Below are 24,832 nucleotides of genomic sequence, written 5' to 3'. Positions count from 1 at the left end.
CATCAGTATGGGCAGTGAGGTCTCACTGTAGATATCTTGACATCCTACTGTAAACATATGGAGAAAAGACACTGCAAGAAAGGGGGGGGGAGAGAAAAGAAGGAATGCAATGCAGAGGCTAGGAAAGAAGAAACAAGCAAAGGGTACAAGAAATAGAAAAACTGTAAAATTTGCTCCCAATTACTTTGGATCTACACATTCTGCAAGCATATTTAGTGACAGAATTTAAAAAATGGTGAAGATAGTTTCAAATGACAGCAAAAGGACTGGTGCACTCTAACTTTGATTAAAGATAAATCCAGATCTATTCTAATTTACTCAGAACTGATGGTTGAAGGCCCACAGCCCAAAGAAATTCATAGGTAACATGAATGCTGTCGCCAGTAAGCCTGTACTGCTTCAGTTACATCTTCTAACAAAACAAAGGCACATTCAATGCTCACTAAGTCTGTATGTTTGAAATGTTTTATATCATGACCATGAACATCCCCATTTTGGGACCAAACACCACCAATTCTTACTGTCCTCCACCTTTGATGTTCTGCACCAGCTTGGCTCAAACTGACCAAAACTACTCCCCTACGACTTTAGCTTTAGCTTGAAGTGACAGAATAATCCATAAAATGAAATATTACGTTTCATTTTATCATTCATCATCCAGTGATGACATGGTCTTGCCTTTTCTTGCTGATAAAATCAGTTGCCCATAGCTAACTAAAAAATAAAAATTAGGTTGCTAATGTCATCCATGCTGTTAATTAGGCTAAAATGTTTATATATTCAAAAGTAATAAGAAAAAAACACAGAACCAAATGAGCTGGAAAACAATAATGTAAACTCTAAAAGAGTTGTGTTTTTGTTTTTGTTTTTTTTTTGTTTTTTGGTTTTTTTTTTTTTTTTTTTTTTGGTCAAACTCTAAAGTAGAAAGTTCTGAGCATATATGGAAGAGAAGAGGCATTCCAAAGGCAACAAACACTGAAACCGTTTTCAACACAGGTGAGAGTACATACTGCTTTTCGTTTCAGAACACAGTCCAACCTCCAGCGATTTCCTTCAACCACGGGGCGTTTCAGGAAGATCTCTGGACTCAACCTGAAATCAGGAAATCAAGGTCTCAAGCAGCCAAAACAAATAAAAAGTTGTGATTGTGTCACAGGAATCAGACGCAGTGTTACCCGAGTACTATCACCACACTCCACCGTAATAAGGTCAACTCAAGTTTTGTTATGAGTCAGTGTACAAACTCGGGTAGAACAGAGGGTCTTCATCCACACAAAAAGTCTACCTCCATTTCTGTCTTTTACACATATCTGCGCCCATTTAAACACATGCAGATACTGCTGATCTCCCACCCAACACCCATGTCCACCCTCTCCTTGCTTGCTGTCTGGCCTCCTGCCCACAGGAGTCTGAATATTCTAAATCCTTGCTTCTCCAGCGTTCATGCAGTACAGAGCGATGGGACACAGCCTTCCACATCCAGCTTCAGGCTGGATCTAGTTTCAGGGCTTGATGCTTCCGGAGGTGCAGCCATATTCAAACTGGAGGGAGCAGATCAGAAGCCTGAAGTCATTAGACGCCCCTACTAATCCCAGGACCACCCAACTTTGGGTTTCTCATTAAATGAGACAGCTCCTCAGTGGTTAGGTCTTCTTTAACTGAGCACTGCTGCCCCATCCTGAAAGCACTCCAACAGATGCACACATGCGCTGACTTCCAGTATCACGGAGTGTGTCCACGGGAACTTGGGGATGTCTGAGCAGGGAAGGAGGAGGGTTGCTGAGACATGGCACACTCCACGTGAGCAGGGACCCGTGCTCTTCTCCTTGGGCAGGGCCACCAGGTAGGTAAGGACACAAGACAGTCATGTTTGCCCCTGAAGGTGGGTTCTAAAGTCTGTGTCTGAGTGAAGTCTGTAAGTGATGCAACTCCTCTGAGAGGAGGAAAAGCAAGTAACAAACATTTATTTAAAAAAAAAAAAACCTTCCTTTGCTGAACTGGTAAGGCTGGAGAAGCCAGGGTAGCCTTGACAGGATTAACGCCTTACAGGATTCTGGGCTGGAACATGGCCTTGCTGGGGAGTCCTCCAAGCATGGGAAAACAATGGGGCGGCAGGAGCCAAAGGGATGAGAAGAAATCAGTTTTATGCTCTATTTCATTCAGTTAAGGAAAATAAAACGCCACAGATGAAGTTTCTCAAGGAAACACACATTGGCTAAGATGGATACGGAAATGGGCAAAGGAAGGAAGGGAGAGTATAGTGCAAGTACTTGCACAATTACTTCAGAGTAGGAAACATACTTGGGGGTAACCTCTGTCCAAGCAAACAAGCAGGGCCAGTCCCTGTGGCATGGTAGGCTAATACTCCGCCTGCAGCACTGGCACCTCATATTGGCACCTGTTCAAGTCCCAGCTGTTCTTCTTCCCACCCAGCTTTCTGCATAAAGCCTGGGAAAGCAGTAAAAGAAAGCCCAAGTCCTTGGGCCCCTGCATCAGCACTGGAGACCTGGAGGAAGCTCCTGGCTCCTGGCTTTGGATCGGCCCAGCTCTGGCTGTTGAGGCCACTTGGGGAATGAACCAGTGCATGGAAGACCTATCTCTCTGTCTTTCCCTCTCTCTGTGTGTAACTCTACCTCTCAAATAAATAAATATTTTTTAAAAATCCAAGCAAACAAGAAAGTAAATAAAACATGGGGCCAGCGCTGCAGCGTAGCAGGTAAGGCTGCCACCTTCAGTGCTGGCATCCCATATAGGCGCCAGTTCGAGACCCGGCTGCTCCACTTCTGATCCAGATCTCTGCTATGGCCTTAGAAAGCAGTGGAGGATGGCCCAAGTCCTTGGGCCCCTGCACGCACATGGGAAGACCCAGAGGAAGCTCCTGGCTCCTGGCTTTGGATCGGCACAGCTCCAGCCATTGCAGCCAACTGAGGAGTGACCCAGAGGATGGAAGACCTCTCTCTCTCTCTCTCTCTCTCTCTCTGCCTCTCCTTCTCTCTCTGTGTGGCTCTGATTTTCAAATAAATAAATAAAATCTTTAAAAAAAAGAAAGTAAATAAAACACAAAAATTGATAGAAAAAAAGAAAAATCAAAAGTCTGTTTTAAGTAGAAAAGTACATCACTGCACAGTGCAAATTCAGTGAACATGAGAGATAACCAATGCCACATATGTAGTGGCAACTATATATATATACACCTTAACTATGGGCTCAGTAGGTTCAGTTTGGGGTTCTGTTTATGGCATACCCTACAACTGAGTTTTCCCATCTTTATTCTATTTAACTCACAAGCATCATGTACACCGAGCATACCACTAGATATTTTGGGAGATCGTAAGACAGCTCTCAAGGAGCCTTCAATTTTGAGGAGGCTGTTTACCATGAAATAAGGGGAACAGTCGTAGAAACAAAATGTACACAGTAGCCACACGGCAAGAAGAAAGCAGTCATGATTCACTAGGCATCATTGTGTCAGGACCTTCACTAATCAATTAGTAGATCAGCAAAGTGCAAAGGAATTGAACTCTATGGCATGCCACTGAACCTAGGACACCAACGATGTCAGATGCATCTTTGCTGTGTGTAATGACAAGTATAACTGTATGATATTACTGAGTGTAAGACACATCTTGATTTCATAGATGTTAAAATGTACCACTTAGGTTTTAGAACTTTAAATGCTTTTAAGAGAAAGAGAAAACTTTTAAAATCAATGATCAGAGCTCCCATCTTAAGAAGACAGGAAAAAGAACAAATTAAACCCCCCCAAAAAAGGAAGGAAGGAAATAATAAAGATAAAAGTAGAACCATAAAATATAAAAACTGAAAACAATAGAGAAAATCTGGCTCTTTGGAATATCAGTAAGATTGATAAACTTTTAGCGAGACAGGAAAAAAAGCACTGATGAGCAATATGAAAAAACAAACAAAGGAAAAAAACACAAAGCCTACAGACATTAAAATAGTAGTAAGTGGATAATAAGATAATATAAATAACACTATATCAACAATAATGATACATATTTTTATTTATTTATTTGAGAGTCAGAGATATAGACAAAGAGAGACACACACACAAAGACTGACAGAGAGCCCTCATCCACTGGTTCACTTCCCAGATGCCAACAACACCTGGGTCTGGGCTTAAGGCCAATGCCAGGAGCTGTGAAACCAATCCAGGTTTTCAACAGGGTTGCAGGAGACAGCTACTTGAGTCAACACCTGCTGCCTCCCAGGATCTGCACTGGCAGGAAGCTAGAATTGGGGGCTGGAGCTAGGAATCAAACCATGACACTACCACGTGTGATATGAGCATCTTACCTGCTAGGCCAAACAACTGCCCCATTATTCACAATAACTTAAAGCAGACAAATTCCTTGAAGAAAAAAAAAAACTTCCAAAATGGAAACAAAACAAAACTGAAATGCTGACTCACTCTATATCTTTAAAAACTGCATTCATGGGGGCAGCGTTGTAGCACAGGGGGACAAGTTGCCACTTGTGACACCAGCATCCTGTATCAGAGGGTTGGTTCTCATTCTCACTACTCTTCTTCTGATTCTCCTCCCTGCTAATGTGCCTGGGAGAGCAGCGGAGGAGGGCCCAAGTGCTTGGCCCCTGCACCCGCATGGAGACTCAGATGGAGTTCCAGACTCCTGGTTTCAGCCAGGACCCGCTCCAGCCATTGTGGCATCTGGGGACTGAACCAGCAGATGGAAGACCTTTCTGTCTCTTGCTCTCTAATTCTGCCTTTCAAATAAATAAGAAAGAAAAAAAAATGAGTTGAATTCATAAACTAACATTTTCTCACAAAGAAAACTACAGACCCTTACAACTTTACAGGTGAATTTCATGAAATATTTAAGAAGTTGGCCAGCGCCACGGCTCACTAGGCTAATCCTCCGCCTTGCAGCGCTGGCACACCAGGTTCTAGTCCCGGTCGGGGCACCGGATTCTGTCCCGGTTGCCCCTCTTCCAGGCCAGCTCTCTGCTGTGGCCCGGGAGTGCAGTGGAGAATGGCCCAAGTGCTTGGGCCCTGCACCCCATGGGAGACCAGGAGAAGTACCTGGCTCCTGCCATTGGATCAGCACGGTGCGCTGGCCGCAGCGGCCATTGGAGGGTGAACCAACGGCAAAGGAAGACCTTTCTCTCTCTCTCTCTCTCTCTCACTGTCCACTTTGCCTGTCCCAAAAAAAAAAAAAAAAAAAAAAAAAAAGTCATGTCACTTCTACCTAAATTCCATCAGGAAACAGAGGAAGAGGGAACACTTATTAACACATGTAAAGAAGCCAACATTATCCTGATACCCAAACCAAACAAAGGCAATTCAAGAAAACCATAAAATCATATTCCTTATGGTCATAAAAGTAAAAATCTTTGTCTAAAACCTAGCAATTTGAAGAAAGTTAACAGGTCACAATCAAGTAAGACTATGCTGGTATTGCAAGGTTGGTTGAAAACCTGAAAAATCAACATGCTTCACTATATTAACAGAAAAAAAAAGAATATATGATCATTTCAAAAAAGGGAGAGAAAATTTAATAAATCTTGATATTTACTCACAGAACTGGCTTAGTTAATAAAGAGTGTATATATATATATTTATATATATACTTATATATAAGTGTACTTATATATAAATGTACTTATATATAAGTATATATATTCTTATATATATAAGAATATATAGAGAGAATATATATAGAAGAATATATAGAAGATACTACCACATGTGCACAATATGAGCATCTTACCTGCTAGGCCAAACAACTGCCCCATTATTCACTATATATATATAAATATATATATACGTATATATATATATAAGAACCTACCTCCAACATCAGACAAAATGATAAAAGACTGAATGCTGTTCTCCTAACATTGAAAACAAGGTGTGGCAGCTCATGCTCACCACTGCTACTCAAAATTTTACTGGTATTACTAGCCAATGCAATAAGGCTATAAAGTAACATATAAATCAGAAAAAAAGTTCAGCTGTTTTCATTCACAGATCACATGATCATATATAGAGAAAAATCCTAAGGAAACTACAAAAAAACTACTAGCACTATTAAGTTAACATAAGATTATAAGTTCAGTATATGAAAATCAATTGCATTTCTAATACTAGATATCATCAGTAAACAAATGGAAAATGAATTTTAAAAATACCATTAATGGTCAGTGCTGCAGCTCAATAGGCTAATCCTCCGCCTAGTGACGCCGGCACACCAGGTTCTAGTCCCGGTCGGGGCGCCGGATTCTGTCCTGGTTGCCCCTCTTCCAGTCCAGCTCTCTGCTGTGGCCAGGGAGTGCAGTGGAGGATGGCCCAAGTGCTTGGGCTCTGCACCCCATGGGAGACCAGGATAAGCATCTGGCTCCTGGCTTCAGATCAGCGCAGTGCGCCAGCCGCGGCAGCCATTGTAGGCTGAACCAATGGCAAAGGAAGACCTTTCTCTCTGTCTCTCTCTCTCTCTCTCTCACTGTCCACTCTGCCTGTAAATAAATAAAAAAATAAAAATAAAATAACAAAATACCATTAACAACAGTAAGGAAAATTAAGTACTTAGTGATACATGTAACAAAATGTGTAAAATATATATAAATATAAATCACTGAGAAAAATTAAATATCAATAATATCTAAACAAATGGAGAGATATAGAGTGTTCATGAATTAGAAGACTCAATAGTGAAGAGAAAAGCAGAATTTGAAGCACTATAAAACCAGTGGTGAGTTTACTGTTTTTCTCCCTTTTGTAACTTGGCTTGGAGAGAAACCTGGAAATGGAGATTGGCACAGACAGACCTCCGGAAGTCCTCTCATTCACACTCAGTTAGAGGAAAGGAATTATCAGCTAGTGGCAGGGGTTGCCTTGGAGAGCTGGCAGACACCAAAGGTATCCTTCGTCTCTGTCTGTAAGAGGTGTGATCTCAGAGGCTTCTGTAAGTACCCACAGCTTGTCCCTGGACATGGGTGCCATCACAAAGCACACAGCAGAACAGGTAAGTATTAACTCATCTTCCCAGAGGACTAAAAAGGGATGTGGTAAGGAACTGGAAAGCAGGTAAGAAATTATGGAGAGGAAGGGGCTTAGCAGAGCAAGCCCCCAAAATTAGTTATGATCTCCCAGTTTATTCACAAGCTGCCCACGTACAAGGATTTATCTTATGCAGCATACTAAAGACATAACCGAACTAACAGACTACCACTCAAGTCCCAGCATGACCACTAGGTGGCAGATGGCTGGAACAGATCAGAATGGCATTGCCATTAAAACTATATCCATGGATGGTTACTTGGAACTTTCTGCCTGAACTAAAGTGGGTCAACTGCCTAAAACAAAAATATCAACATTCTGCACAGGATTTAAATACAATCCTGAGTGTTACAGAATATATTAAAACTTTCTAGAGTACAATAAAGTACTTGGCACACAGATTTAGAAAAAAGATCAACTTGTATGGAAAAAATAACCGCTGTCAACAGCAAGATGACGTGGATGCTGCAATTATCTAGTTAGTTCTTTGTTAGACATCACAAATGCTCCAACAATTACAGATGAATGCACTTAAGTCATTGGAAAGACACAAATCTCATCAAAAGAATAAAAGATAAAAAAGAAGAAACAAAAAATCATCCTCAAAGTGAAATATAGAACTACCAAAACGAAAATCACAAAGCAACATCAACAAAAACCAAATCTCACCAAACAGGCTTAATAAAAGGATGGAGATGGCAGAGGAAAAAATTCAATAAACTTGAGGATAATTAAAGAGAAATTATCCAGTCTGAACAACAAAGAGAAAAAAATGATTGAAAAAAAATTAAAAGAGCCTCTGAGGCTATGAGACAGCTAAGGATACACTATTCGTGTCATCAGAGACCCAGAGGAAATTCTATAAAAGGAAAGATGTCTGGAGAAATAATGGTCAAGATGGTCTCAAATTTGGCAAAAGCCATAAAACTAAAGATTCAAGAAGCTCAGAGAACCCCAAGCAGGATAAATCCAAGTATTATAACAAAACTGCTGGACAATAAATACAGAGGCAAAATACTGAAAGCATTTACTAGAAAAATGGCATATCACTCGGAGGGGGAACAATGGTTTAAGTGACTGTGAATCTCTCACCAGAAATCATGAAGGCCAAAGTGAAATGGAACTACTTTAACTAGAATGTATAAAGATGTCTCAAAATTGAGTAAGAAGACAAACAACCCCATTTAAAACAGAGGGAAAAGATCTGAACAGACAGTTTTTTAAAAGTTAAACAAATGTCCAAAAACCACATGAAAATATGCTCAACATGAAAAGATGTTGCTGACACAAATGAAAACCCACAGCTGAATACTGCTGCACACCCTCTGGAATACACATTGACAATACCCAGAATTTTCTTTGCTTGTTATTACTGCGAAGATTTTATTCCCAGGGATGTGTTGCAATAAAATTATCCTACTGCAGTTTTGAAAAAGAAAGTCTCCCAAAATCATTCTCTTGCTGAAAGGAGAAAATATTCAGAGTTTTCTCTCTCTAGATGCTGAGATGAGAGTCTGTATTTTGATCAGAGCCTTCAAAAGTGATACTATTTTCTTGCTTTATGCAAGAAAATGGGCTCAACGGAAGAAATCTTTTCAGTCTTTCTCATGTCTTTGCAAATATTCAAAAAGTTTTTAAAGAGGAATAAAGTACCATATTAATCTTTCGTGTATTCTTATATGCATTTAGAAAATAGTCAACTAAAAGAAAAACTCCTAAATATGAATCATTTTTCCTTCCTGGTATTTGAGTGAAAAGATAAAATCTTCCAACAACACAAAGAACAGAATTAAGCTCCCTCACATGCATGAGCATGTTAGCCAGCCCACACTTCCTCTAGATCAGTGATTCTCAATCAACAATGATTTGGCCCAACCGTGGGACATCTGGCAATGTCTGAAGGCATCTTCACTATTATAACTGGGAGCTTGCTTCTGGCATGTCATGTGTAGAGGGCCAGGGATGTGCCATAACACACAGTACCTGACAAGAAAGACCTGTCAGACTACAGAGAGCAACAGTGCCAAAGCTGAGAAAGTATCACCTAGAATTAAAGGTTCCCATGTAATTAAAACAGAAGATGGGTTCATATTCTTCTTTCCCTTTCCCCCCAAATCTAAAATCAGAAGGAAACAGAGTATGGTGATACTGCCATAGTTCTTACATAAGGCACCATTTGGAAGGAAACAGGATAGAGAAAACTTAAGGAATTTCAGGTAACTAAGTTCCTAGATGGAAAACTTAGGCATTTTCATTTTGACTGCAGTCAGTATTCTCATCTGTGATGAGTTTTAACTGTCCAGGCAGACGGGTGAATAGAACACTGCCTATACACCATCAGGGGTAAAATTTCCCTAGAGCTAAATGAGTTTTGGATATGAGACTCCCAGTGGCTTTACTAAGCAAAACTCTAGCAGACATTTTTAACGAGGGTCAGAGTTGAAACCTGATGTAAGTCCAGCAGAGCTGGGTGGGCCTGGTCATTATAGATAACATTCTAACATAATAAGCCAATGGAACTATTTCAGCATCAAAGAGACAATTTTTAAGAACCATATTCACAGGGCCAGGGAACAGACACTACAAAAGGAGGGAAGATACCAGAAGAAGCTAATTTTCTATTCCGTCTATAACTATATATTTGCAATACAGTATAATCGTTATTAAAATGAATAGTTGTGTATCCATTTCCAAACACACAAAAACCAAACTGTTCCATCTAAATATTTTAAGAGTATATTTGGTGGCCAAGTTTGTTGAAAAGACTTTTCCTTGAGGACTACTGATACTTAGGCTAAATCATCATTGGGCACTGCTGGTCTTTCTGGTGTACAATTCTTGTAGCACAGTTCTCAACAGAGACCTCCTAGCAAAATTCCCATAGACAAATACTAACCACCAATCTGTGATAAAAATCTCTTCTTTTGCCTCTTCCATTGCATTTGCCACATCTTCAAAATATCCTTTGGCATTAACATACCTAAAAGACACAAACATGAAACTTCTTAGGACAACACAAAATGGCCCTAGAATCTCCACATCACCCTCAGTTTACTTTATATAAGTGGAAAACAAGGATGGAAAATACCACTGCACTAGTCTATTTTTTTCTGTTGCTGTAACAAAGCACCTGAGGCAGGCTAACTTTATAGAGAGTTCATAGTTTGGAGGCTGAAAATCCAAACAGCGTAGCACTTGCAATGGCAAGGGCCCGATGGCAATCAGTGGGAACACAAGTTGGGAAAGAGATCATATCTCAACGCAGGAAGCCAGAGGGACACTGGCAGGGGCCAGGCTCAGGCTTTCATAATAATCTTCTCAACAACTAACCGGGGTCCCAGGAAAAATACTTTAATTCCTTTCAAGGGCATACCGCTAAGTGACTAACGACTCCATGTTTTAAGGTTCCATTTCACCTCTCAGTATTTTTTTTTTTTTTTTGACAGGCAGAGTGGACAGTGAGAGAGAGAGAGACAGAGAGAAAGGTCTTCCTTTTTGCCGTTGGTTCACCCTCCAATGGCCGCCACGGCCGGCGCACCGCGCTAATCCGATGGCAGGAGCCAGGAGCCAGGTGCTTTTCCTGGTCTCCCATGCGGGTCAGCAGGGCCCAAGCACCTGGGCCATCCTCCACTGCACTCCCTGGCCACAGCAGAGAGCTGGCCTGGAAGAGGGGCAACCGGGACAGAATCCGGCGCCCTGACCGGGGCTAGAACCTGGTGTGCCGGCGCCGCTAGGCGGAGGATTAGCCTAATGAGCCGCGGCGCCGGCCCAACTTCTCAGTATTGCCACCCTGTGGAACAGGCTCTCAGGACACAAACTTTGGACAATGTCGAAACCATAATAATCTCCTTCCATTTGCTACCTAGGAGGGGAAGTAGACAGAAAAAAAAAGCAACCTGATTCCTCTCTGCTTAGAGAACAATGGCTTACCTTAGCCTCATCATCATTTGGGGCAAGATAAATTCTGCTATCCTACTTAATTCACACACCATGGGGCCAGCACTGTGGTGCAGGAGGTTAAGCCTCTGTGGTGCCAGTATTCCATATGAAGACCAGTTCTAGTCCCGGCTGCTCCACTTCCAATCCAGCTCCCTGCTACAGCCTGGGAAAGCAGTGGAAGACGCCCAAGTGCTTGGGCCTTGTACTCTCATAGGACACTCAGAAGAAGCTCCTGGTTTTTTGGCTTCAGTTTGGTCCAGTTTCAGCCATTATGACCATTTGGAGAGTGAACTAGCAGATGAAAGACTTCTCTCTATCTCTCCCGCTGTAACTCTGGCTTTCAAATAAATATATAAATCTTTAAAAGAAAATCAGGTTTGGGGCTGGTGGTGTGTCATAGCGGGTGAAGCTACCATCTGCAGTACCAGCATCCCGTATAGGTGTCAGTTCAAGTCCTGATGCTCCACTTTCGATCCAGCTCTCTGTTATGGTCTAGAAAAGGAGCAGAGGATGGCCCAAGTCCTTGGGCCCCTGCACCCATGTGGGAGATCCAGAGGAAGCTCCTGGCTTTGGATCAGCCCAGCTCTGGCCATTGCGGCCATTTGGGAAGTGAACCAATGGATAGATGACCTCTCTCTCTCTCTGCCTCTGCCTCTTTGTAACTCTGCCTTTCAAATAAATAAATAAATAAATAAATCTTTAAAAAAAAAAAAGAAAAAGAAAGAATAAAAGAAAATCAGGGGCTGGCGCTGAGGCATAGCAGGTAAGGCCACTGCCTGCAGTGCCAGCATCCCATATGGGCACTCGTTCGAGTCCCGGCTGCTCCATTTCCAATCCAGCTCTCTGCTATGGCCTGGGAAAACAGTAGAAGATGACCCAAGTCCTTGGGCCCCTCCATTGGCGTGGGAGACCCAGAGGAGGCTCCCAGATCCTGGCTTCGGATCAGGACAGCTCTGGCAGTTGCAGCCATCTGGGTAGTGCACTAGCAGATGAAGTCTCTCTTTCTCTCTGTCTCTGCCTCTCTGTAACTCTGCCTTTCAAATAAATAAATAAATCTTTAAAACAAAAGAAAATCACACAATGTTTTTCTTCTCAGACTGAAAACAGAACAAAATTTCTAATCCATGAATAGAAAAACATGCTAAGCATGAATTTATTTTAAAATATCCAGCAAATAAATGTTTTCCTTAAATTAGGCTACTGACTTAAACCTTCCATTTACGTCATTAAGAAAATCTATCAAGTCAGCTTAAAAATCAGACTTCAAAAACTAGAGCTAGCTATTCTCATTGTTAAAAGCAAGCATTAGAAAACTAAGCTACAGGGCCGGTGCCGCGGCTCACTAGGCTAATCTTCCGCCTTGCGGCGCCGGCACACCGGGTCCTAGTCCCGGTCGGGGCACCGGATTCTGTCCCAGTTGCCCCTCTTCCAGTCCAGCTCTCTGCTGTGGCCCGGGAGTGCAGTGGAGGATGGCCCAAGTGCTTGGGCCCTGCACCCCATGGGAGACCAGGACAAGCACCTGGCTCCTGCCATCAGATCAGATCTGTGCGCCGCCCTCGGCGGCCATTGGAGGGTGAACCAACGGCAAAGGAAGACCTTTCTCTCTGTCTCTCTCTCTCACTATCCACTCTGCCTGTCAAAAAAAAATAAATAAATAAAATAAAGAAAGAAAGAAAACCAAGCTACAGGGGTCAGCTCTGTCACTCAGTGGGTCCAGATCCTGGATGCTCCAATTCCAATCCAGCTCCCTGCTAATGGGCCTGTGAAGGAGTGGAAGATAGCTCAAGTGGTTGTGTCTCTACCTCCCATGTGAAACCAGGACTGAGTTTCTGGTTCTTGGCTTTGGCCTGATCCAGATCTGGCTATTGTGGCCATTTGGGGAGTGAACCAGCAGATAGAAGATTGATCTTTCTTTCTTTCTCTCTCTCTCTCCCTTTCTCTCTGTAGCTCTACCTTTCAAATAAATAAACAAATATTTAAAAAAGAAAACTTAGCTACAGCAAGTTAGTCTACAATTAATTCAGAGAGGCCTTTGATGAGTATTGTGCATAATATATTTACACAGTTTTGAAACCTGATTCCAGATGAATTAGACCACCAGCATATTATTATACGCTATGACTATCTTGCCAGGCTCAAGTTAAAAAAAAAAAATCTTACCATTTAGCTAAAGTGTTATCTTGGATAGCAGCATAAGACCCAAATCGATGGTCTTTGAGAAAGTTGGTGCCATGTTTCTGGATGAATTCCTCTATAGCCCCTCCCCACCACCGAGCATGTCTGTAGCTGTTGCATTTTAAAATAAGTGTCCTTTAAAAGAAAAGCAAAATGCAGAAAAGAAGGGTCATTCTGTGTTCTATCTGCTCAAACAGCTTACAAAATTGAACATTCCCTGTTTTCTTTGATACTGTAGCAAACATAAATTGAAAAGTTTAGCCAAGGAACATCACAAATGAGGCTCTTAAACATTTTTGGTAGGATTTCTAAAATAATCAACACATCAGAGAAAACACTGAGGTTGCTTACTCACTTATTCACTCATGCAAACACACACAGACACACTTACTACAGACCTGGAGCTTTGCTGTTCTGTGAGGACCATAGTGAGAGAAGCTGCAGGCGCGGCCTCCCGTTGCAGTGCTGGTTAGACAACCGTGGCCCCTCCAGAGGACAGCTCCTACGTGCCGCCCACTGTCTATTCCCTGCCTCTTTGGAAACAGCACCCTGACTGTGCATTTAGGAAGTCATCCCATCTCTTCCCTTCCCTTCCACAAAAGCTAAACAAAACAGCATTCTCCATCCTCTGGTCCCAGAAGTGGGATCATGCATGCACGAGCCATTTCCACCCAATGCATGAAGATAATCTGAGGACTTGCTCAGGAGTGCACCGGAGAGACTCCGCCTTCCACTGAACTTGGTGTGAGGACGGGGGGCAGCTTTCTTACCACCGTGAAGGGACCAACGTGAGGATAAAGCTGAGCCCCAGAGCACAGAGCCGAGGAAAGCAGGTGAACACCGTCTCAACGACAGCATGGATCTCAGAATCACCAGGCCCAACGTGGCTGACTCACTCTCTGGTATAAATCAGTTTGCATCGGACTTTAATGTCACTTATGACTAAACTCTAAACTGCTAAGGGTTTATAAATGTTGAAAACAAAAGAGAACAGGTGACAGAAAATGTTTTTGATGTGGAATATCAGAATTGGTGACAACAACCAAAAGTTGAAAAATAAGGAACCCAGATTTGAAGATCAAAGGAAAATAAGGTCATTCAGGCAGAAACCAACCATCAGAGCCATAAATAAGGGGAGGACAGGGAATGAGAAGGGAGAGCACGCTGTGTCGGGGAAATACAATGATCCTTCTAGAGCAGCAAAGAGGCTATGTTCACAGATTCCAAAACAGCTGTTGTTGAAGATTAGGGATGGCCTAACCACTCCCATCAATATGTCTCATACTGACATACTGTACGCTACTGAACCCTCAGAGCAGCGGATGCTGCTGGGGCTGGAGACAGGAGGTGAAACAGAGGGGCTGGGAGGACTGAAACACCCTCCACCGGGTGTGACCAAAGAGACAGGAGCTACTGGGGCAGGGGCAGAAGGGCACTGAAAGTGCCTGCACTTCCGCTATCATGCGGAAGGGAGGAAAAGATGGTTTCGGGGAAGACATGGACAAGCAAAGACCTTGTCACAGGATCTGCATCAGAATTAAGGGGGCAGAGGGAAGAATCACAAACATGGGTGCAGGAAGAGCAAAGGTGGAGAGGCAAGGAGAAACCCAGTGAGAAGGACTGATGGGTAGAGACACCTGCTTCCCTGACCCACAAGAGACAGTGCCAGGGAGGGGTTGCAAAGAATGGCGGAGAGATGAAGGCCTCCTGCTACAAATGCAGAGATGGGACGTATTTAAAAAAACAGTAGGGAGCTCTTCTACCAGGGAGGAAGATCATGAAACCTGGACTGAATGGATTGACTTGGCCATGGTGCCCAAGTGAGAGAGAGTGAAAGTAGAAATAAGGCAGCTAAAAGTGACCGTTACACGGGTCAGTGAACACTGGGGGTGGGCTTCCTTGGTCCACTGGAAAATACGAATGCAGTAATAGGAGGAAGCTTTGATGGTAGTGCCATTGTATTTCCAATAATAATCCTGTATATTCCATTCTTAGAGAGTAACAGGGAGTTCAGTCCTATCCCAGATCCATTAAAAAGGCTTGAGCATCTATGTTTTTAACTCAACTCCAGGTATACAGTAACTCATGCATACACATACCCCCCACTCACATATCATATAAAGATGTATACACACATACACATACACACACACACACACACACACACACACACAAAAGGATAAATTATACAGAGACAAATGTATGTATACAAGGGTACTACAAAAACTTCATGGGCAATGAAATTAAAAGATGCTTCTTTTGGTGTAAAAATGTTTGAAATTCATGCATAGAGGAAGTCTTTAAGACATTCAATGAAATAATATTATTGAAAACTATGCATGACTGGCAAACATTCTGTTTCCACCAAAATAAACTTATCTTGGAGCTCAATTTTTTCACAAACTTTCTGAAGTGCCCTCATATATAAAACCACACAGCTGTAATATTGTAGGATGAGACATATACAAGGCTATCGACACACACACCCATGGATAAAATATAGAATGAAATGACACTTGAGTATCTTTCCAAGATGTCTTTTTAAAAATATGTATGCAGGTTCTGAAAATAAAATTATCCTTCAGGAGTTTTGTTAATGAACACACTGAATTGAAAAGATTTTTATTGTGACTCTATTACATATAGGATATTCTATATCTATATATAGATACATATTACATATATGATATTCTATTCTTAAAAATGTGTACAAGGAAGTATTCCTTACTTTTGACTGAGCATGACTTCTAAGTAAGAACTCTGTAGCATCTAAATTACTTTACCTCCTTCACTTAAGGTTGAGAGGAAAACTTTGTTTCTGAGAGATCATGGAAGAAATGCCGTTTAAATATCTGAAATTTCTACCTTGAAAGATTATCGATTCGGAGTCCATACTTTGTTTCCGTCTCCTTTCTCCCCACCTTAATTCTGAATTCTTTATCCACCAGCAGGACAAAGGCAATAGCCCCACTGTCTGGTTTCATATAGAGTAAAAAGGAATCTTTCACAATTAGCCACCTGTTAGAAGATAGTAAGGATTTTTTTAAAAGTTGAATTGAATTACCAAAACAAACAAAAAGATGATAAATCTTAAGTATATACTCTAGCAGACTATAGTCATAATTTCATTCTTTTACATAGAGGATGTATTTTTAAAACATCACTATGAAACAAAAACTCAAACAAAGACCATCCTATTATGTTTTTTCTAAGAAGTACTGGCACCATGCAATTCGAAGTAATTCACTAGCTCTTTAAACACTAATGGCAAAACCTGGAAGAATGTCCTTGACTTTGACAGGCAGCACTTGCAGAATGTGCATGGAGGCCCAGCTATCAGAAGAATGGAATGCACTGATGTTTATTAGAATAAACCAGCGTGAAAGAAACAAATAAATCCACCAGTAAGTACGATCACCCTTTAAAGGAGCCACTGATGCTCTTTTCAAATCATTTGTGGTTTAAAAGAACTTTAATAAATGATGCTCAATGGGACGTGGGCATTTCTCAAAAGTATTTCCATTCAATTAAAAACAAATGTCAGAGCCTCAAAATGACAAAAGTACAGCGGTAAGCTGAGGGTCAGAACAGGAAACAGTGCAAAGATAAAGTGGATGTAGATGTTCTCAAAGGAGCGTACAAGGCTAGTGGGGGTACAAACGGTGACTGCAGGACAGAGACGACAGGTACTAGAAAAGCAGAGCAAAAGGCAGTGGTGCAAGAAGACGGAGTGCCTAGCACTACCCAAGAGCCATGGCATTTTCCTGAAGAAGTGTCTTCTGAGCATGGCCAGGAAGGATCCCAGCGAGGACAGCCCACAGTGAGGGGGACCAGGGCGTACACCCCACCCGGGGGGAAGAGCTGGCATGGGTTCTTAGGTGTGAAATCCTGCATGTGCTGGAGGAGCAGTCGGTGTGGCCACAGTCCTGGGGCGCATGGGAAGAAATGCAGAGTAAGGAAAACAGGCAACAGCCACGCTAAGGAAGGTCTGAAAGCCAGACCACAAGGGTTGGTTTTATGTCATGGACCCAAGCTTGTATTATCCTCAGCTTGCCTGACACTCAGCATCTACGGGGATGCTTGTGAAAAGTAAGATTCATGGGCCCTACCCCAGATCCATTAAAAAGGCTTCAGAATCTGTGTTGCTTTTATTTTGTAAAGCAAAACAAGACAAAAAGCAAGGTGCTTATTAAATAAGGGACTCTCATGCCCTGGCAAGGTAAAAGGACAATAATAGGAGGGAACATCAAAAAAGCTTGTAGAAAATGAAATCAAAAGATGTTTATTTTGGTGCAAAGATTTTGAAATGCAAACTTTCAAGGTGTCATCAAAAAGCTCACTGGGAAAAGAGTATTATAAAAAAAGTACTCAAGGATTTCAAAAGTTTTTGGCACCAAAATGAACTTACCTTTTAACTCCATTTACCATGAATTTTTTGAAGTGTCTTCTCATCATTGTTTTTTGAAGTATCTTCATTTTCCATGAATTTTTTGAAGTATCATATTTCAGAAGGGCAGATATGAAGAGAGGGGTGTGGTGTGGCAGGTCAGCAAGTGACTGCAATAAAGCAGTGGCTCTTCTCATACTTTATTATCATGTTTAAAATTGATTGACTTATTCTATTTATTTGAGAGGCATTCAGAAAGAGAATTCCTATCTGCTGATACATTCCCCTAATGCCTGTAACAACCAGGGCAGGGCTGAGCTGAAGCCAGAGCCTGGAATTTGATCCAGGTTTCCCACCTGGGTGGCATCCAATTACTTGAGCCTTCATCTGCTGCCTCCCAGGGAGCAAGAAGTTGGAGGTGGGGGCAGAGCTCGCTAGGGTAACTGCTGGGTCAAAAGCCTGCCTATCTTCTGATCCTGACAAAGTGCAGATTCTCAGGCACTGTAGCAGTGCCCGGGATTCTGCACTTTCAACAAGTTTAAAGGTGATGGCCATGCTAGGACCACATCCTAAGAAGTCAGGAGGCAGAAAATGGGCATGACACTGACAACAGGAAGAGCAAGAGGCAGGATGCTCTCATGTTGTGTAACACCAGGTACACAATAAGCAGTGGAAAATGGAACTAAAGGGTAAGTTCTTTCTGATGCACAATAATGTCAATTTCCATACATTTGAGGGGTCTTCAAAAAAAAACTTGTGGAAAATGTACATTATGAAATAACTATGTGGGGCTGGTGCTGTGGCACAGTAGGTTAATCTTCTGCCTGCAGCATGGCCTCCCATATGGGTGTTGGTTTGAGTCTTGGCTGTTCCTCTTCCGATCCAGCTCTCTACTATGGCCTGGGAAAGCAGTGGGAGATTGCCAAAGTGCTTGGGCACCTACACCTGTGTTGGAGACCCAACGAAGCTCCTGGCTTCTGATCGGTGCAGCTATGGCCATTGTAACCATTTAGGGAGTAAACCAGCAGATGGAAGACTTTTCTGTCTCTCCTGCTCACTGTCTGTAACTCTACCTCTCAAATAAGTAAATCTTAAAAAAAAAAAAAGAAATAACTATGCAAGAACTTCAAAATTTTTGTGCCAAAAATGAACTTTTAGTTCTATTTTCCATGAACCTTTTAAACTACCCTTATATTCATATTTATCTGTAATTGTTTAGTGATCAAATGACAGTCAGTAACTGAATAAAGTAGCAATGGTTATAATATATATTGGACAAAATAAAGCACTTGGGATGATTCCATATTATGGGACAGATAAGGTTAGAACACTTGAATATAAATTATGTAATATGGTAGCATGGGAAATTGGTCTTTAAAATATTTTATGAGAGGAACCGGTGCTGTGGGTAGTAGGATTAGCCTTCACCTGAAATGCCGGCACCCTACATGGGCTCTGGTTTGAGTCCTGGCTGCCTCTCTTCTGACCCAGCTCTCTGCTAGTAGCCTGGGAAGGCAGTAGAAGATGGCCCAAGTCCTTGGGCTCCTGAACCTGTGTAGGAGACCAGGAAGAAGCCCCTGGCTCTTAGTTTGAATTGGCCCAGCTCTGCCATTGCAGCCATTTGGGGAGTGAACCAGAAGATGGAAGACCTCTCTCTCTGTCTCTTTCTCTCTCTGTAACTTTGCCTCTCAAATAAATAAATGTTTAAAAAATATATTTTATGAAAAATATTTACTGAAGTTGCCAATCACACGTTGTAGTGGCTTTTTTGGGATTCAATGTAAACAAATCTGCATTGATTTCTACAGTTTCATTTATTTTTTAATAAATTTAAATTACTTTTCAGTAAAAGGCATGCATGTGAGATCGTTGTATAAAAGGAGAAACATCAATGTCACAGAAAGCAAATGCCTATCTATGAAGGCATCAAGGTCACAGACAGCAAATGCCTAACTATGTAAGGAAAGAGGTGGCATGACAAAGTGAGTCTGACTTCCCTGGCTTACTCTTAGTGAATGAGTAAATGAAAGAATAAAAGGGGTCCACAGCCAAACTACCTTCCAAAGGAAGTTTCTCACTGGGGGCCTAACAAACATTAAGACAACTGAATAATACAGTGGATAATAGTCTCAAAACAGTATTTAGTACATGCAGAAATCATGCATTTTATCTAACACTCAATACAGCCACGATATCAAGGGTGACTCATGACTCCAATGGGGCTCAGTTATGAGTTCAGAGATACAGTTATCCACTCATAACATGGTTATGCTAAAAGAGATTAGATGGATCACATGTCTGTTGAAGTTCTGTCTTCAGCAAGCTAGAGACAGTGCGGCACAGGAGCAGCTGTTTGGCACAGGTGTGCTCTGTTGCTGACCAGGAAGGAGTCGCAGGCTTGCAAAACTATAGCTGGCAGGGCCAACAACCTAAGAAAGTCAAATCACCCAGACTGCTGAGTTTGCCTGCCTGGAAGGCAAGGATACCCGAATGACATCAGAGCTAGCCCTCACCAGAGCTGCACACCAGAGGCGACAGTGTGGGATGCCAGTAAAATGACCCACATCCAGGTGTAACAAGCACCCACCATTCACCTTAGAATGTGAAAAAAGCTCTTTAGAGCCCAGGCTTGTGGCTTAACCCTGGGAACATGGGCTGCAAAACCCACCCTGAGGAATAGGTCACCAGGTACCACTGTGCATTTGACTCTGGTGCAAGCTGCATCACCCTGTAAGAATGGCTCCCTTCCTTAATTTGCACAGAGGCTGCGTCGGCTGTGGTCTTGTCCAACAGCAATGAGATGGCAGGGCCGGTGTTGGGGCGTTGAGGTAAACTACCACCTGCAATGCCGGCATCCAATGAGAGTGCTGATTCATGTCCCAGCTGCTCCACTTCTGATCCAGCTCCCTGCTAATGGCTTGGGAAAAGTCGTGGATGATGGCCCAAGTGTTTGGGCCCATGATACCTGCATGGGAGACCCAAATCAAGCACCTGGCTCTGCCCTGGCCCAGGGCTGGCTCTGGTGGCCATCTGGAGGACTGAATCCTCTTGCTTTTTAATAATGCCTTTCAAAATAAATAGATACATCTTGAAAGAAAGAAAGAGGGGGCGGGGAGAGAAAGAGAAGAAGAGGAAGAGGAAGAAGGAGGAGGAGGAGGAGGAGGAGAAAGGAAGGGAGGGAGGGAGGGAGGCAGGCAGGAGATGGCTGGGTACATCGTCGGCCAGGGTACTGTTAAACTCCCGGGAGTGTCATTCATGCTTTATCCTATGTGGAAGGTTCTTCCTCTGCTCTGCCGCATGTGGGCTCCTGGAAATATGCAACTGCTCCCCACAGACTGCTAGATTTTGAAAGCTGACACAGAGGTAAAGGTTTCTGTTTTGATAGGGATGAAGTGTACTTGTAATTGCCCTTAAATACCAGAGCAGACTGACTTCTGGCCTTTATTTAAAGCTCTTCCTAATCAAGCCTTCCTTAAAATTTATCTGAATTCTTTCCTTTCTATTTTTTTGTCAACAGAGAAATGGGGGTATGTGATGGTGAGGGAGGGAGGGAAGGAGGGAGGGAGAGAGGGGGAGGGGGAGAGAGAGAGAGAGAGAGAGAGAGAGAGAGAGAGAGAGATATCTCACTTGCTGATGCATTCCCCAGATGTCTGCAACAGACTAGGCCAGGGCAAAGCCAGGAGCTAGGAGCTCAGTCAAGGTCTCCCATGGGTGGCAGGGACCCATCTACTTGAGCTCTCACCTGCCGCCTCTCAGGGTCTGCATTAGCAAGCTGGAGTCACGAGTCAGAGCTAGGACCTGCATCCGGGCACTCTGAGATGAGATGCGGGGATCTTAACTGGCATCTTAACTACCAGGCTGAGCTTCCCCACCTAGTAAGTTCTTAAAACAGGAAGATACACATCAAGGAGAAATTCAATAAAAGGATGAGGTGCCTGTCCTCAGGTCAGCCCCTCTGGGCTCCAACTCCAGGTCCCTCCTTGTTGTCTAGCCTCTCCTCTCCACCCATGTCCTGACCTCCAAACTAGTTCCACTCTGGGGCTCTGTGTTTGCTGTTCCTCTGCCAAGAAGTGATTCCTTCCAGACCCTACCATGGACAGCCCACATCATCCATCCAACTTCCCTTTCTAGGAAGGCTACTCCAGCTAAACCTGTCGCCCTCAAGCCTCCCCACCCCAACCCCGTCTCCACTCCATAAAGCTGCTCTGTTTTAGCTTCTTTGTAGTGGAAGTATTTACCAGTCTCCTCATTCACTGTCCCCTGCACTGGGGGTAAGAGACAGGGGATATAACTGTCTTGTCCACTGCTAACTGTCCAGTGCCTACAATAATCCCCTATCAGCCCAGTACAAGCCTTCAGGCAAAGCAACCACTCTGCCTAAATCACAATGGAAAGAATGGGTCCCAACAAGTATAAATGAAGCCATTTCGACATGGTCACTACCTAAAAATTTTACTTTACTGGAACAGTTCGTAGTAAACACAGAACTTACTTTTCAACATGTAGACATCTCGTTCTCTTAGACATTATCTGAGAAGAGAAACAATGTCTAGCCCACTACCAGGTTCAGAGAAGGTGTTCAGTAAGCCTGTTATTTACATAGACGTTTTACATTATGAGAAGAGATGTGTACTGTGGTCGTCTTGTTCTCCCGTTTTTTTTTTTTTCACTTGTCTCCCATATAAGGTCATTACAAAACAAGTGAAAGTGGAATCCTCCTATTTACCTTTTCTCAATTTATTAAAACAGAATAAACAAAAAGTGATCAGAATTTTTTTAATAGGTTCAAACAACAGCAGAAGAGAGGGGTGGGTATGTAGCCTAACAGTGAAAAGTTCGGATGCTGAACCCCACATCAGAGGGCCTGGGTCGGATCCCCTGCCCGTGCTCCTGACCCCAGCTTCCTGCTAATGCAGATCCGGGGGGCAGGGGTGAGGGCTCAGGTAATTAAATCCCTGCCACCCACCCTGTGAGGTAGGACTGTGCTGGGCTACTGGCTTTAGGATCAGTTCCCGGGGACATCTGGAGAGTGAACTAGCCAACCAGAACATTCTATAAGTCTCTCTCTCTCTCTCTCTTCTCTCTGCTCATCTCTTCTACCTCTCAAAAAATATGTTTCTAAAGTATGAACAAGTGTCACCTTTAAAAGTAACTCCCGTTTAGACACCAGTAGTCTTCTGTGAGAAACTTTCTAAACTAATTTTGTCAGTTACACTTTATCATCTATATTCAATGTCTGATATTTTAAATCCCACAGATATGACTCAGGAAATACTTATTAATATGGAGCCACAGCTTTAATCTGCACAGGAAGATTTACACAACTTAAAATGATGACACATTTCATTTCGGGCAGGATCGTATCTTTTTAGATTGTCCCGGTTGAAGCATGATGTAACCAAGGTTAGATAAAGAGGAAGCACAGTTCTTTTATGTAACAGTCCTGCCCACTGTCCCTGGCCTCTGCTTCTCACAGAGGCTGTAACTCAAAAGTCACTTCTTCAGGGAGCTTTTCCTTCAGTCCCGGAGCTACTAAAGTCCCCCTCTGCATGTCCCCAAACCCTCACTATATCAGAGCCTTTTTTCTCCTTCAACGCTCTTACTGACTTACGATACAGACTTGCCAGCCGATTTCTGCCTGCATTTCCTGCAATACTCAGAGCTCCGTGGGGCAGGGGCTTTGTCCTGTTCACCACTGTCTTCCCAGCAGCTAGAACACAACCTGAGTAGAAGCCTTAGGGTCAGTTGTCCCAAACTGTGAGACAAAGGCACTTCATAGGGAGGTGGTGCCAGGAAGGACAGCAAGGGAGAGCAAGGAAGACAGCCATAAAGGATGTACCCTCATGCTCTTTATAATGGGCAAGAGGGCCGTGAGCCTGCTCACACGCACAGGGAGCACTGTGCCAACTGAGGTGGGCGAGAGCTGGACTCCTGACAGCTCTCAGCTGCTCCCGGGGCTGCCAAGGCTCCCAGGCTGCTCTGCACACAGGTGCTCTGGGTAAAGAGTCCCGAGTGCTGAAAGGTAAAGTCTGAAACTCCCCCTGCTTGGCATCTGGCCTGAGTATTCCGGGTTCTGTACTATTTGGGCTGACAAGATAGCACAAATGGAGTCTCTCGATTTCCTCAATATCATTTACACTCTGAGTTTCTGCAAGTTAGAGGTTTATATCAAAGTGAGTACTTTTTTGAGTATATTGCTTCCCTTTTTGCTCAATAAGTTCTAACAGAAAATTTCAATTTCTTTAAGTTTTACTTCCAATAGGGCTCGGAAGGCGCTTGTGATTTCCTCCATCCTTCCCAAATCTAGTAACTTACTGGTGTTAAGGCTGCTACGCAGACATTAGCCTGTGTGTGTAAGAGGGGTCGAGGAAAATGAGAAATTTTAAAGAAAACAGATTCATGTGCAATGGAACGAGGAAACAAGTCCTGAAAGCCAGACCCAGCCTAGCCTGACTCCCCCAGCCCAAGGTGTCCTTGTCTGTCCTTTGCCGAAGGGAACTCACTGAACTGAGAGAGGGCGGCAGCTGGCCCTCCTGGACTGAGGGAGTCATTTGCCTCTCCAATAGTAAGAACCCTGATAGCCCATATTATCTGGAGCGGTTTATTTAGGGGAATTCCATACCCAAAAATTCCCCACCCAGACTTTCCCAGAAGAGGGAGGAGGGGAGAAGAAACAGGGGACGCGTACTCGGGACGCAGATTCAGGCCCTTGAAAACTGGGGGTCTGAGTGCAGACCAGGTTCCTAGTCCTTTACTGAGATGCCTGCATGGTCCATCAGGTATAGCGATTTCTGTCTCTTCACTTTTTCCAATAAATGGTGCTAAGATTGCGTTCTCAGCTGCTCGTTCATTGCCCACATTCTTAGTCGCTGACAGAACAAGTTCCCGGGGTTCAAATCAACAGTAACAATCGTATTTCTAATCGGCAGTTTATTTTAAATAAATATGTTTAAAAGTAGACACTACTATTAATTTTATATACTTGAATATACACATAGTTCAATTCCATTATTTACATGAGGACATTTATTTTACAGTTGGAGAATATATCATATTCTTATGTAGATAAAAATATTGCTATCTGATTTCTTTATTTTATTTTTTTTTTTTTTTTTTTTTTTTTTTTGACAGGCAGAGTGGACAGTGAGAGAGAGAGACAGAGAGAAAGGTCTTCCTTTGCCGTTGGTTCACCCTCCAATGGCCGCCGCGGCCGGCGCGCTGCGGCCGGCGCACCGCGCTGATCCGATGGCAGGAGCCAGGAGCCAGGTGCTTTTCCTGGTCTCCCATGGGGT

General features: G+C 43.0%; 1 protein-coding gene across 6 annotated transcripts in view; it reads right to left on the bottom strand.

Moving 5' to 3' along the window:
• The window catches only part of PLD1 (phospholipase D1), a 192,046-nt gene that overhangs the window by 110,517 nt on the left and 56,697 nt on the right, over positions 1–24,832 (bottom strand). For all 6 annotated transcript variants that reach the window (XR_016232554.1, XM_070072512.2, XM_070072514.2 and 3 more), the window contains exons 9-12: positions 16,019–16,171; positions 13,139–13,288; positions 9,936–10,019; positions 1,011–1,092 (exon numbers count right to left, since the gene is read on the bottom strand). Coding sequence is in view for 5 of the 6 variants with exons in the window: in XM_070072512.2 (XP_069928613.2) it covers positions 1,011–1,092; positions 9,936–10,019; positions 13,139–13,288; positions 16,019–16,171 (469 nt within the window). In the remaining variant the exon portion in view is untranslated. The remainder of the gene's footprint in view (positions 1–1,010; positions 1,093–9,935; positions 10,020–13,138; positions 13,289–16,018; positions 16,172–24,832) is intronic.

Source organism: Oryctolagus cuniculus, chromosome 4 (genome assembly GCF_051225735.1).
Source record: "Oryctolagus cuniculus isolate XC-2025 breed Fujian yellow rabbit chromosome 4, ASM5122573v1, whole genome shotgun sequence".
Lineage (NCBI taxonomy): Eukaryota > Metazoa > Chordata > Mammalia > Lagomorpha > Leporidae > Oryctolagus > Oryctolagus cuniculus.
Note: the sequence above shows the minus strand (reverse complement) of the source record. Positions and strands in the feature narration are given on the sequence as shown.